The following is a 15,945-nucleotide window of genomic DNA, read 5'->3' on the forward strand; positions in this document are numbered from 1 at the left end:
GGCTTCCTCTTAACACTCTCACTCTTACTGTGATACCTGAGGCTTACAAAGAGTGCAAATGGGATGGATGGCAGCACGTGTGTGGAAGAATGGCTTTGGCTAAGTGACTATTAATACTAAGCATTATGCTACATTAATCAAGACCTTGCCTTTATTTTCCCTTTAGAGAGGGCACTATCAGACCTGGAGACAGGTTGCTCAGTGTGGATGGAATTCGGCTTCTTGGAACCACACATGCTGAAGCCATGAGTATTCTTAAACAATGTGGACAAGAAGCAACGCTGCTGATAGAATACGATGTCTCAGTAATGGGTATGTTGGAATCCCAAGCGTGTGCTCTCTTAAGCTCTAGATCATGTCAATGTCCATCCCTGAAAACCCACTGTACATAAGTGCATATTTTTCAGCCCTCCTGGAGCAGACAGAATTGCATCAATACTCTATCATTGTAGTGTGAGTTCAGGAAAAGGTGTGGTACTTTTCAATGGTGTTGAGTAGAGTTCTCATGTTCTATAATAATGTCTCATTCTGTGGGTGTCTCTCATCCAGCAATCAACTGTTCTCTATGGATTACCCTTGGCAGCAAAGTATCTTTCCCATCCAAAATCACAAAAAAAATAGTGTTATTAACTAAAGGATTGCTACTGTTGCTTTTAATATTTGGAGACTGGCATCAGTGGGAGATTCTTTTCCTTCTTATGTAACTTTACAACCTGAAACCAGCTAATCAGAATTAATAGAAATGATCATTTATTTCATGTTAGACTCAAAGACAAGAGAAAGGAAGAGCACATATAGCAACATTGATTAAAATTAAAAATTAAATGCAATGATTTTTTTTTTCATTAAAAGGGGATTCTAATAGAAAGGGACTACTCCTAAACTCATACAAAATTAGCAAAATGTTCTAATTTGGCTTCTAAATGTTTGGAGAATCAAACAGGTGTGTGTGTGTGTGTGTGTGTGTGTGTGTGTGTATGCATTCTGAGGAAGAAAAATAATGAAGGAATGGATTTGACCTGGAAATTGAAACTTAAATCAATTTGTTGCAGGTAATCCTTACAATTATCAGACTTGATTATGTGACCTGGCTCTGCCAACCAATTTTATGCTGATAAAATATAGGAAAGAAAAAGAGACTAATTCTATAACTGCAAACTCCTTTATGTCCTAATCTATATGATTCATATAGAACAATGTCATTTGAGAGTATTCATAATCTGTTTGCTGACCTTCAATGTCTTAGAGAGGTATGAAGTTTTCTGACAAGCATAAAATCTGAGATTTAAGGAGTTTTTAGCATGGCAAATGGTGTGATATGGTCTTGACATGAAATTTTCACAAATCAATGTTCCCTTTTTTACTTTCCTACCTTCCTTTGTCTTTCCTCTTTCATTTTCTCCTTTTCCACTTTATTTCTTTTGTTATAAGGCATTTGAATTCGATTTTAGTAGATGATTTTGGTTTTGTTTTCAATGCTTCTGGTCTCCATTTATTGATTGAACCAAGTCACTTGATTTTCCTCTGCTTTCTTTGTCAAATGGGAACTAACAATGCCTATTTGCAGGGGCAGTTATGATGATATTTTAAATGTGACAAATAATTAACATTAAAAAAACACATAGATGTTGGACATATTTAACTCATTCAGTCTAAAAACATTTATAAGCTAAATGGCAGGTATCAGGAATGCAGAAGTAATACACAAAACTGACCTGGTCCTTACCCTTTGAGGGCCGCAAGGTAAGAAGAACAGCAAACAAGAATATTGCCAAGTAACAAGCACTCATGAAGTTTAGTGATTATGAAGAGTATGGGCAGGATTCTGTACTAGAGAATAAGGGTAAGCACAGGTAAGGATTGGCAGGTGCTTTAAATAGAATGACAGACTAAAAACCAAAGCTTTAGTAGAAACCATATCCCATACTGAAGACAACAAATATCTGAAAGGTCTGAGCATTACACTTCAGAGAAAAGAACTCCCCTTCTGAGATTAATACCATATCAAAGGAGTCTGAGTTCATGTTTCAGCTTTGCCAAGGTTCTTTCTCCAACTCACGCTCACCCTCCAAATGACACCTGGCAATCTTTACAGCCCAGTGTTTCCATTTAGCCCCCTTAATGTAAGGATAGGAAGGAAACTCCTTGAGTTCCTCAAGGTGGCTGGATATAAGATCCAAAAATTAGTTTTGGTTTTCTGTAGTACAGCCAAAAACAGAAAATTAAATTGTCAAGATACTTTTATAATAGCACTAAAATCATAAGTTTCTATAAGAAACAGATCTAACCCAAGTTGTTTGAACCCATTATACATATACACATATACACATTCATATACATAAAAGAATACTTAAATACCTGATGATCTAGATCATGTTCTTAGATGGGAATGTTAGTATCTAAAAGATTCAGTTTCAATCAAATATATCCATAGATTCAATTTTATTCAAAATCTCAAAAAAAATGATCTTTGGAGTTATAAGAACAAGCTGTTTCTAAGATGATAGAATGAATCAGACCTGACTTTTCCTATGTTTACATATGAATACACAATCAGTGTAACTCCACATCACGTACAACCACAAAAATGGGAAGTTATACTCTATGTATGTATGTCAAAATACTCTCTACTGTCACATATATTTTAAAAGAACAAGTGAAAAATTTAAAAAGAATAAGTCATTTCTAAAATGTACATGTATTTAGAAAAGGGAGAAGGGACATAAAGCCAAAATGTTTTTGAGACCATATGAAGGGAGAGAACCTTTTTCTACCCAATATCAGGTCTCATTCTAAAATTGTGCCTTTGAGTTTATGCAATAATAACATGGGGTAATAGAGAGACTAGTAGAAGAGGACAGCATGCCTAGAAACAGACCACTGTAGATTGAAAACAGAAGTATGCTTATACAACCCTGGGGAAAATTTGAACTAGCCAGTAAATGATGCTGAGGCAATTAATTAGCCACATGACAAAAATGATATTAAATTCCTACTTCAGGTCAGGCCCAAAATAAATTCTATACTTACTTATTTAATCTCCAACAGATTTCTATCATAAATAACTTTAAGGAATATTTTTATACCCAAATCTTTGTCTGCATTTATGATTTCAAAAGACAAATGGCATATTTGTTTTATACGTAATTTCAAATTGTTCTCCAGAAAGTTTGTACTGTTTTACATTACTATTGGCAACATTCAAAATGAACCTATCTCAGTAGAGCTTGTCTACATTGAATATTATCATTTTTAATATATCTTATTGTTAGAAGAAATTCTATTTTTGTTTACACTTTTAAAATAGTCTAGTCAGGTGAATAAATTTTCATGTGAATCCTAGTCATTTTCATTTTCTATTGTCTGTTTATATCCCTCATTCATTTTTCTATTGAAATTGCTTTTAGTTTTTTATTATTCTGTATCAACTTACATTGACTATTTTTATGTTAAGGACACTAGGTATTAGTTTTTTGTAAAAACTTTTCTCAGTCCATAGTTATTTATGGATTTGTAATCAGATACCCTCCATCACACTCATGGAAAGCTAAATAGACACAAATTTTTCAGTAGTAAACTTTATATCCTACCTCAGACACAAACTCATTAATGTCATAGGAGTTAGTTATGTTTCTCAGATTTTCTTGCCTGAGATGGACTCTCTTTACATCATGGCAGAAAGACCTTATCAGCCACAAGTCTACTTATCTTGAGTTCATGATGACAGAGAAAAAAACAAGATCAAATTTCTCAGTGATTTTCAATGACTTAGCTTGGGGCAGATACTGACCAGTACTTTAACCACTGTGTCCAGAGATACTGTGCACTCTTTACTCCTATGGTAGGGGAGTTTCCTTTGCTTTGGAATTCTGTGTCCATTTCATTTTAACCATTCTGATGGGCATGTGGTGTCTCATTGTGAATGTGGTGTACATCCCCTAAATGAATAACAAAATGGAATACCTTTTCATTTGCCAGTAGGGCATGCTTTTTGCTTTGATTTACTTTTAGTACTTTCACTTATTTACATGCTATTATAAGAACACAAATTATCTCCTGGGAAGCGTTGTATATGTGTGCACGTGCTTGTGTGTGCATGCAAAATAGATATCAATATTTCAACCCTGGAAGTACATATATTTTTAAATAAATCTCAGATCATAAATTTTAGAAAGTTCAGTGATCTGTTTTGAAAAAGCTATTGGCACTATTAATTTTATTAAGTAAAGCTGAATTTAGTCTGATAACATTTTAAGGAAATATGTGGGAAGAATAAGTTTGAAGAAAACAGTAGTTCAATTTTGGATCTGTTAAGTGTGAATTCTTGCTAGAAAGAATATTTGGGAAATGATGTGTTTGGATCATTATATTTCCTAAATGTTCGTTAGAATACTTATTTTGCTTAACCTTTGCTGAAAATATTTCCAAAATGTTTCTGAGAATGTATGTTCAGTTAGATATTTGAAGCTTGGTGAAGTCACTTGACAGTTATCTCAGGAACGTTTTCTGAATGTCAGTCCCTAGGCCAGTGTTACAGTATCGAGAGATTTAGAAGATGATATCAAATCTATACTGACTGGTAACTTGCTCTGAATCTTTAAAAATTACATGATTCTCTAAAAATTTGCTTTTTGTTTTTTTTTACAACTCTTTGTATGGAAGAGCCACAGAAAGCAGTCAATAAAAAGTGGAATTCTTATTGGGCAGTAGTTGTAGCTCAGAGGTAAAGCACTTGCCTCCCAAGGGTGAGGCACTAGGTTTAATCCTAGCACCATATAAAAACAAATAAAGGCTCACATTGAGTCCATATACAACTAAAAACCCAAAATTTTTTAAAAATGGAATTCTTGTTAGTTGTATTAAACAAAGCTCACTGTTGTGTAATTTAAATGAGCTTTCTTACTAAGAACCAGTTAATGTCTGCAGTGATCTTAGCAGATTTTGAATGTAAACAACAAATTATTGTAGTTGATAATAAAGTTGGACAAATAGCTGTTTCTCCCAAATGCCCTGAGCTTTCCCACTGTAGTGCCCAATGTCTAGCTTTACCATATGTGGTCCTTTCAAAAACAAGCTATACACTTGTAGGCCCGGATGAAAGCCACTTCCTTGTTGGTTCTGCTGTTACCTGGATCACTATCTCATTTTCTGTCCCTCTTGAGAAGTATCACTTTCTTGGTACCTCTTGAGGAAATTGATATATATATTTTTATTGTCTTGGTTGCCTGTGTGTTTCTGTTATGACACTAGGTTCCCCTTGTTCTGTGGAAACACTAACCAAATCATCTTTATTTCCTTGTTTCCATGACACCTCACATGGAGCCTTCAGTCACACCCAGAAGGCACTTAATGATTGTGAATTGGACCATGTGTTCACCCATAAATTAGCAATCCTTACGACCAGTCATCATTAAATGGCTGTGTGTAGAATGTGGCAAAACATTAATGATCTTGCTGTATGTTCAAAGAGCAGTTACTTCATGATTTGTGATCCGTCTTACATTGCAGAATGACATCACAAATCCTAAAATCATAACACTTCTGAATCTACCTATTGTATGTTTCTGAATTCCTCTAAGTTTCTGACTCTCCCTTTAATTGTCACTTTCTCTACTCATCTTCGAACATTTCCTTATGTTTACTTTGACGGTACCAGCAAGCAAAATGAAAGATACTGGAAAAATAAAAGCAAAAACCTTTCTCTAAAAATGCACCTGAGTGGGCTGGGGTTGTATGTAGCTCAGTGGTAGAGCACTTGCCAGGCACATGTGTTCAATCCCCAGCACCACATAAAAAATAAATAAAATTTTTACAAAGGTATTGTGTCCATCTACAACTGAAAAAAAAAATGTATTTTAAAAAAATGCCATAGGGTTTTGACATCTTTGTCCCCATTACATAGATAGTCCTTCCTCATAGGTATTGAATTCTGAGCAAACAGAAAATAGTCATTTCCAAGTCATTGTTTTATCAAGGATGGATTTAAATGTGATAAGCCCTCAAAAGATATGAATATATAATAAAACATATAGATCTATTATAGATCTGTTATAATGAAACATATAGATCTATTTGTATCACCACAACTGGATTTAGGCTATGCTTTGCATTTTACTCTTTTGGAATGTTAAGATCAAGATATGAAACTTCCATAAGTGAATTTTCAATCCCAAGTCCCAAGAGTAAATTAGCACTTTTTGTATTTTCTTCATTGATTTCTTTAAAATAATCTCCGTAAAGCAAAAGGAGTTTTCAAGGCCTGCCGAAGTACTTATAACATAACACATGTTCTTCCTAGAAAATATCATAAGTGGAAGACCAGAGGGTTCCATAAAAAGCCTATTGTCTTTAAATAGCAATAGTCTTTTATTTAGAGTGTTGGTTTTCTAAGATAAAAGTTAGATGTTCTATTCGTTCTCCTTTTTTATATAAAAAAAATGAATTTTTGTAGAATACTCTTTACTGTCACCTACATCATTCCTTTTTACAAATACAAACTCAGAGCCACTTATCATATGTGAGTAAGGAATTTCCCTAAATTAGAAAACAGTATGCTTTTTCTTTAACTTTTATTTTGCTAGTTTAGAATAGGGCATGCTTTAAATTTACTTTTGTATTACGGTGCAACACAGATAGAAAAGTGCTGAAATCTTATTTACACAGCTTGTTAAATTTCCATTTGTGTATTCTCCATTCAGATCAGGAAATAGAACATAATTATTATCACCAAAAGTCCCACCATGCCTCCTCCCAATCGCTACCCGCTCTGTTCCCAAAATGTAACCTTTATTTTGACTTGTTAAACCAGAACTTTATTTTGCTGAGCTTTAAGTTCTATATAAATTGAATCATATGGCACATTTCTTTGGTGTCTTGATTCTTTTACCCACATTATGTTTGTGAGATGCACTCACATCATGGCCAATAGTCAGAGTTCATTACTATTATTGTATAGTATTCTATTGTATATAACAATTTTGAATACCTTCCTGTTGATGGTCATTTAAATATAGTCCAGTCTGAGATTTCTGAAATAATGTTATTATAAGCATTCTAATATATGTCTTCTGGTAAACTACGTATATACTTTTGTCAGATCATACCTAGGAGTGGAATTTCTAGACTGTGTTAACTTTCCATTACAAATACCCAAGATAAGTCGACTTCTAATAGAGAAAAGGGGACCAGGGTTGTGGCTCATTGGTGGAGCTCTTGCCTAGCACATGTGAGCCACTGGGTTCAATCTTCAGTACCACATAAAAATAAATAAATAAAATAAAGGTATTGTGTCCATCTACAACTAAAAGAAAATATTTTAAAAAATAATAAAATAAAGAGAAAGGCTTATTTTGGCTCACAGTTTAGAGTTCTAGTCATGATCAGTTGGCCTCATTGCTACAAGACCTATGGGAAAGCAGCACATCATGGCAGAGAGTGCATGGTGGAACGAAGCTGCCCACCTCAGGCCAGGATGTGAAAGAGGAGAGGAAATGATCGGGGTCCCACATCCTTTTCATGGCATATTGCCAGTGACTCAGTAGCCTCCCACTAGACTCTATCTCTTAAAGTCTCTGCCATCTCCCAGTAGCACCAGACTGGGAACTAAGCCCTTAGTGGGCTTTGGGGGTTTTTCTAGATCCAAACCATAATATAGGCCATAAGTCACATGTATGCTCAATTTTGGTAGAGACCCACAAGGTTTTCAAAGTGGTGGTAGCAGTTGGCACTCCATTAACAGTTTTGCTTCCTCCACACCGTCAGCACTTGGTATCGTCAGTCTTTTTCACTTTAATCATTGTAATGGGTGTGTGGTGGTAGTTCTTTATGGTTTTAATATATGTTTACCAGATGGATAAGTATGTTGAACTCCTTTTCAGTATAGGCCATATTCTTTATGATGTGTCTATTCAATTCTTTTGATCCATTTTTTTCTGTCAGAAACTGTATTGTAGTTATTGGTTAGTATGATTTATATTTTGCAAACACAAGCACTTTTTTTGGTTAATATGTGTTACAAACTAACCGTAACTACTAAATGTAAAATAAGTGCCAATTTGGGGAGATATAAATATAATGTTCCAAAAAAACTTCACCAGGTTGTTTTAGGAAAATTTTTTTCAAGTATTAGACATGCAGAAATCTAGAAGAGGATATAAAACTTTACCTCGTTTGCTCTCCAGCATTCAAGTAGATGATGCCATTGGATTTTAGACTGTATTCATTTTCTATTGCTGTGTAGCAAAACACCACAAACTTGGTGGCTATAAACAATGCCCTTTATTATCTCACAGCTGTGTAGGTGAGATAGGCAAGGTGGCAGCAGGCTAAGCCCTTACCCAGAGGCTCTGGAAAAGAATTCACCTCTGAGCTGATTCACAGTATTAGCAGAATCAGGCTCCTGGGAATTGAAGTTCTAAGGTCCTCATCTCTTTGCTGGCTGTCAGTCACAACCACCCACACCTTTCTTACATGTCCTACTCCATCTTCAAGCAGGAATGGGTGTATTGAGGTTTCCCACATTTAAAATCTCTCTGATTCCCTCTCCTACCTTCCTGTTCTACCGCTAACTGGAGTAAGTTCTCTTTTTAAGAAGTCATTTCATTATATTATGTCCACCCAGACAATTGCTCTTCCTTAATGATCAGTTATGCCATATAACATGATACACTTCAACAGTGAAACAGAATCTTATTGACAGGATTCTGAGGTTAGGTTGTAGAATCTTTGGGGAATGAATTCAGAAATTCTATATACCACAAGGATTACCTACTGAAGCCAAGAAGATACAAGAGCAGACTAGAAAGAATTGTCAGCTGTTAGAAGTCTAAAACAACTTTGTAGAAATGATCAGCTACTCACTTCAGTACCTAGCAAAGTGTCTGGCATAAGCTCTCAGTTACATTTATTAAATAAATGAGTGAATACCTTTGGAGGTTTCCTTTTACCCTTACATCAGTTGCTGCATGTTGTATCATCTTTCCCTGAATATTCTTGAACAAATAAACTGATACAACATCTCAAAACTGTATTCATTATAAATGGGGTGCATCTAGAATAGAGAAAATCAATAATTTTCCATTTTGATGTCAGCTCTGATTAAATGACAGTGGCCAGCTGAAGCACTATGTTAAGGATTTTAAAGTTTGACCCAACCTCAGTGGACAAGAACATTGTGATCTCTTATATTTTGTACCTGAGTACTACAGGTACATGTGATGACACATGTAATTATATCCATCTAGAGATTCAAGAGGCACTCCAGAGCCTCTAGTCCAAAGAACTAGTGCATAGGTAATTCAGTTTGAGAGCTGGGCTCTCAAACTGAATTACCTATGCACTAGTTGAAAAATTTCACATGCACATTTTGAAAAATAAAACCCTTATGATCCTTTTACTGTCACTGTATCTCTTTTCCCTACAACTGCGCATATTAATCCATGGTTTCATACCCTATAGCATAGGGAGCAAATTGTGGAGGGTGTGGCCACAGGACACGTATTCTTTGGTCTTCAAACTGTTTTTGAAAAGTCAGAGTCATTTTTCAACATTTAAAACTATAGGAAGAGGAAGGATGAGATGTGCGTCAAGGACAGCAGGAGATGATCAGTCTACATGTACTGAATCAAGTAGGATGGCAGAGGTTTCCTGCTAGGTACCCTGGTACTACTGAAATAGGCAGTGTAGGGTAGGAGGCAATCTTAGGGACTGTTGAAAACAACAAATTGCATAATTTGATTTTCAATGTTCTATGAGATATGAAGAAGAAAGTAACAAAAAGAGGCAGAATGAAAAGTTGTAAAGTTTCAGATTTATTACATCAGAAACTACCTTGAAGAAGTATATTGAAGGAGAAGAAAAAAACGGGCTGAGCTCAAAACTGAAACTTAGGAAAACTGGCATTTAAGTGGTGGACTGAGAAAAAGAAGCCTGCAAATCAGACTGAAGTCACAGCTTTCTAAGTGTATAGCCTTGGGCAAGACATTCTGCCTCAGTGAACTTCAATTTCCTCAACTTGTAACTTGAGGATGGTAATGCATAGTTCACAGGACAGGTAACCATCTTGCATGGCCATGTGGACACTCAGGTTCAACTAAGTACAATAATTCTTAAATCCTGACTTGAAAATTTCTTTTTATAAAAAGTAAATTCATTTGTGATGGAAGATGTAAAGTTCCAGAGTAAAATGCATTTGTATTAAAAAATAATAATAATACGTCTAAATATCTGGTTACTCTTAACAGTTTCACATTACTGGAACCAATACAACCATTGGCCTGAGTTGAATCTCATGCTGGTTTTTTGGATCAGAGATGTTCTTTCCAGTTTGTTCAAGTCATTTCCCTGACACCAACAGCAAGTCCATGTTTTACCTGTCCCCTCGGGCATTAAGTGATTCCTGAAGTTTCAGCCAGCTTAGCTCCAGACAGTCTGATGGGCATAGTCGCTCAGAAAGAAGGTCTCAACTGGAGATTCTATTCTCAATTGTCCACATTCTTCTCTGCCAACCCTCATGTTTCCCAAAACAGGTAATTGAGGGCTTCTGGGAGGAATGTGAAGATTTGTGACAGAGCAACAGAGACAAGAACTGGGATGCACAGCTTAGCTCATGGGCACTAGTGTGGGCTCTCTCTCAACCCTTCTCCCGAGCCTCCTAAGGTTCTGCATTCCAGCAGGAGAAGGTTTGTCACATCCGCTCCTGTCTTTGGGCTTTAGGAGGGGGCAGACATGTCTTGAAGCTCTGCCTATTACATTAGTTGTTAGTTTCTGGGCCTCTAAAGTAATTTGGATTTTAGTGTAAGAGATATTCCTAAACTTTTTATTTAATGCTTGAGTAACACCAAAAGAATGTAAAATCTTGTAGAATACTATTCAGGAGCTGTCAGAAGCTTAGGTGTAGAAGCTAAGGTGATGAATAATGGTATCAGAGTACAAATAACATAGATTGATGATTCAACCTGCAGATTATCCCTTAAGGACCAACTGATTGTAGTTTAGGTGGTACCCTTTGTGATAGAATCAGAAAGGTCCCTCAAGCCTTTTGGACCACTACTCCACATTTATAACATGAGGAGAGCAGAGGATCATCTCAGAGGTGATACTACTATTCTCTCTCTTTGAATTTAATAAATTCTCTTAAAAGATTTGAGAAGCTATCTCTGCTACTTTTTTTTTCATTGATGTAACTGTTAATCACTAACAGAAATGTTATAAAGAAAAATATTTTAAAGTAATATTTAACTCTAGTTTAAACCCATTTGAGGTGGTTACAGCTAAAGTTTATAGTTTTAGCTAAACTATCTAAAAAGAGAAAGCTGGTCATTTCCTTGTTAATCACATCAATCCCAACAGTCCCATGACAGTTACAAATTTTCCAAAGATTACTTCTCAACATCCCTATCACAGGCACAAGGCCAGAGTGCTGCTGTGAAGCCATTAACTGTAAGGATTTTGATCTTGGCATTCTGAGACATTTAAGAAATTAATGGAAAGTTGCTTAAAACTCTCTCATTTTCAGACCATATATGATGCTTCTAAAATTAAATATGTTCTTTAAGGGGAAAATTAGCCCTTTAATTTTAACATATTTTAGAAAGATGAAAAGCTGACAACTCTGTCGGGGGCAGTCTCTCTGCGGGGTAAGTTTCTTTGAGGTCATGTACGTGTATTGGGTAGACTAAAATGGCTTTTCCTTTTGAGAACAGTAGCAGGCAGGCATTTCTGTTGATCATAAGGTCAGTGTGTGGTCATCTTTTATAGACTGACACCAAACTACTTATGAAGATTACCTGTCCCTGTAGCTATATACTAACTTCATACTCCTTTTTGTAAAATGAACTTTAATCTTTCACTAGAGAGAAATTATTGTTCTCTGTACCTTCCATTAGCTGTTCTCATGTATAACATAGCATATAAATTACAAAGAAACAAAAGTTTGCAGGATTCTCTGTCAAACATGCAACTATTCTCTTTACCACATATTTTAGCTGTCTTTGCACAATAGCAGTTACTTAAGTATTTACTATGTAGTAAAATCATTTTTTTTTTTAGAATAAAATTTCAGGTTAACTCCAACAGTCATACTACTAAGGGAATACACTCTATTACTACTTTTCTCTGTGGCTTCAACAGTGAAAGTAGCTACCAGATGCCCCTGCTGAATAATTCAGGAGAATGCAATCACTCATTATAATCATACCCACTGTAATCTCCCTGCTCATCCTAGACCTTATACCTGCCAGTCTTTATAACTGCAGTTATAATGATGGAAACATCCTGAAACTGTCTTGAGGTCTGGAGGTCACAGCATTTTGGTAAAGACCCTCTGGTTTATTTTTAAGATAAGCAAAGAATTTCTCAATGGTGAATTCTCAGAAATACATTGAGATCATAATTTTAATGTAAATTTCATTGAGAATACACCAATACTCTGCATCCTAGTTTCCATTACCTAAAGATACTTTGTTGATAGCAATAAAACAGGAAATGGGAAAACCAGCAGACTTTCCTCTGATCTCTATGGAGGCACCATGGCTCAGCCAGAATCCCACTTGAAACCACCATGCATCTAATAGAGTCAGACACAAGGAAAATTGAGTGATTGACTGTTACACAGGCCACCTCTTCTACAGAATTGATTTATTTTAAAACAAGTAAAATGCAAGTTATCTATTCAAAAATTCTTCCATCAGCCTCCTCATCTTTCTTGTCCCTGAAAACACTCTCTTACAACTTGACATCTATTCCCACAATTTCCACCATCATCTCTTTTTGGACATGCCCCTGTTAGCCATAAAATAAAGTTTAGAATTTTTATTCTGACAGTAAGACTCTGAGCTTTCCCTGGCCGACCTCTCCAAGTTGCACTTCTGTTGCACGTCAGCCACACATGCACTTAATGATTCATAACCCAGGTTTATTCATGTGTGTGTGTTTGTGGTTTTCATCCTATTTGGAGGCATAGTAGTGCAGTGATTAAGAAGACCCAGGTTTGAATCCTTTCTCTGGAACTTACTAGATGTGTGATGTTTCTAAGCCTCCATTTTTCCATTTGTTCAATGGGGTTAGTCATAGTAGCTCCTTCCTGTGGCTACTCTAGTAATTAAAGTTGTTCATAGATTTAAAGCAACTGGAACACAGAGAAATTTTAAAAAATATCTTTTTATTAATGTTTTGTCATTGCTATTATGAGCTTTCTTACTTTGTTATGACAACCTTTCCATTTTATTCCTGTTTCTTGAAGATAAACTTGTAAATCCAGCTGGAAGAAAGCCTTCTATCCTTTTAATACCAATACTGATTTTTTTACATGACTTTATAGTCTTCATCACATTCAGTGTCGAAGTCTAGCTGCAACTCTGTTTCCTCTATGAATTCATAAACTCCTCAAGGACAGAGACTGTTTCAAATCCATTCTGTTTCCTCTTTAGGGTCCCAGACACCAGATGTCATTTACCTCTTGGCTGAATGAATAAAGGAATGAGGAGTATTTAATATGGAGCCTATCTTTTCCCTAAATTTAATGATATTCAAAATAACTAGCATATATTTAGAGCACTTTCTGTTCATGGTGCACTTTCCCAAACTTCATCCTGTTTTACCCTCATAATAAATAACCAGTTTAGGAAACCAGGCTACATTGAGAAAGGCCAAAGTGCTGTGTTCTCTGTGTTGACCACAGGAGTCTCTGGCACTTTCTGATTAATGGAAGAACACAACTTCTACAGTAGTAGGCCAGTTCACACAAGGACAGTGAATTCATTTGCAATTTAAGCTAACAAATTCCATTTTCTAAAAAAAAAAAAAAATATAGAATATTGTAAGCTTCATGGTCATCATGCATTTAACGTTGAATGTTGAAGGTTACATGTCTAGAATATTATATAAGAACTTTGTAATTATAATTTGAACATCTTAGTGAACTTTCTATTTCATTCTTAGTGAACATACATGAGACTGCTTTTAAGTAAGACCTTCCCCCAGTTCAATATTCTCTTTACCACATTGTTTTATAAAATATATTCTTTCAAATTGACATATAAAACCTGCACCTATTTACATTATTGTTTTTTCAGAGTTCCTGTAGTCACAAACTATAAATAGTCCTAATTTTCTCTTCCTTTCACACAAAGAACCTTTCATTCTAAGGCTTATCATCACTTATGAATAGGACCTGTAAGTTCAAGAATAAATCACAAATGTTGGAGTTAATATCCCTTGTGATGTAGGAAATAGGATATTAGGCTAGTTTTAAAAATAGAAATCTAAGGTACATTTTTTTTTTGCCTGTTGACACAATCTATAAATACCAAAGTCAAATCTCAGTGTTTTCTCTACCTTACATTGCTATTAGCAGATTACAGTAATAATAACTTCCATTTTACCTAGTGCCTATAATACTCATTTTAAAAACACCATCTCCTTGTATTTTTACCTTAAGAGATAAGCCTCAGGATTCCAATTTAAGGAATCAGAGGGAATAAAATAACTTGTCTAAGAAGAAAATAAGAAAATCAAAATGCCAGAATCTTTGCTTAAAAGCAATTTAACCAATAAGAGCAGTTTAAATGTCACATTCACAAGATAATTCTGAAAGTTAAGTGTTTGGAACTGAACTCTTTTTTTCTCTGAGACTCTTTTCTCTACTATTTTCCCCTTCTCGGGCAATAGTGCCTCCATGGAGCAGTTTCCAAACAAAAAGCCTGGGACACCCTTTGTTTCCCTTCCCTACTCAAGCTAGGTCCTAACACAGGTTCTGACTCCTCCCTCTCCAGCCTGCTAGTCTCCATTTTTGCTTTCCACCCACTTCTTTATGCCTCTCCCTCACAGACTCCATCTCCCCCAAAGAACAGAAGTCACCTCCGGCCTTCTGTCTGTCTCCACCCTTCACACCACTTCCGTGCAAACTCATGCTCACACAGGCCTGAACAGAGCATGAGTTGAGTCTGTCCCTCCCATTTTATGTCATCTCACTACAGCCACCCCTTGCCTGTGAAGCCCTACAGGCCTTACCCTAGAACAGCCTCCCCTATCTCCACCTTCCAGGGTCCGGGTTGACCTCTGCCCTTAGATTTTCAAGGTCCTCTTTTTTAAGCTCCTCCCATATACTGGGCTCCTGCCCTCAAGGACTTTGCAAGTTCTGTTCCTCTGCCTAAGAAGGGATTCTCCAACCTTGCATGTGTGCAAACAAACTCGTCACCTAGTTTTTTGTACATGTCCTTTAAGATCTCAGTCTAAATGTCACACTTCCTTGGAGAAAACTACCTTCCCTGAAACCCTGTGTAGCTTAGGTCTCCTGTTTTACTTCCTCAGGGAACCCTTCCTTTTTCTTTTCAATAATCATCTCAATTATAATGTTAATTTGTTGGTAAACTAACCTTTTTGGAAGCTTCATCAAACTGTAAGCATCATAAGGGTCTGGACAAGGATATTTTATGCATACGTATGTATTTTTTTAATATATATTTAATATGTATTAAATATTTATGCATATTATCTATATATAATATGTATATATGTGTGTAGATATATTTAAACCATTGTATGCACAAAAAATTTACACATCAAATATTTGTTTGAATGACTGAAATGCAGACAACTTAAAAGTAGTGTGTCCCTGGTTTTTCATCCAAATTGAGAGTAGATATTTACTGGTCCCTGGAGAACTTCAAAGGTAATAAGAGATGCAAAAAGACTTAAGTAAGCAATTTGCTTTTTTCTTTATGTTCTTTCTTATTCTGTCCTCCCTTGCTTTCCCATACCTTCCTCTGTAGTCCTTCCTTCACCTTTCCCCCTCTCCCTTTCCTTTCCTCTCCTTCCTTTAAATAAGCATTCCCACCAGTTGTAGATAGAGGCCTCTGGGAGCCTGAATCCCAGAGTGCTACATGGCACTGTTTTCAGTGACGCCCCTGGCCCACACCAACAGTTGACTTCTTGCCCAAGTTGTCA

General features: G+C 35.9%; 1 protein-coding gene across 21 annotated transcripts in view; it reads left to right on the forward strand.

Moving 5' to 3' along the window:
- The window catches only part of Grip1 (glutamate receptor interacting protein 1), a 666,343-nt gene that overhangs the window by 543,398 nt on the left and 107,000 nt on the right, over nt 1-15,945 (forward strand). For all 21 annotated transcript variants that reach the window (XM_078053199.1, XM_078053198.1, XM_040280352.2 and 18 more), the window contains one exon: nt 167-312. In XM_078053199.1, the coding sequence (XP_077909325.1) occupies nt 167-312 (146 nt within the window). The remainder of the gene's footprint in view (nt 1-166; nt 313-15,945) is intronic.

The sequence above is a fragment of the Ictidomys tridecemlineatus genome, chromosome 6 (assembly GCF_052094955.1).
Source record: "Ictidomys tridecemlineatus isolate mIctTri1 chromosome 6, mIctTri1.hap1, whole genome shotgun sequence".
Taxonomy (NCBI): domain Eukaryota; kingdom Metazoa; phylum Chordata; class Mammalia; order Rodentia; family Sciuridae; genus Ictidomys; species Ictidomys tridecemlineatus.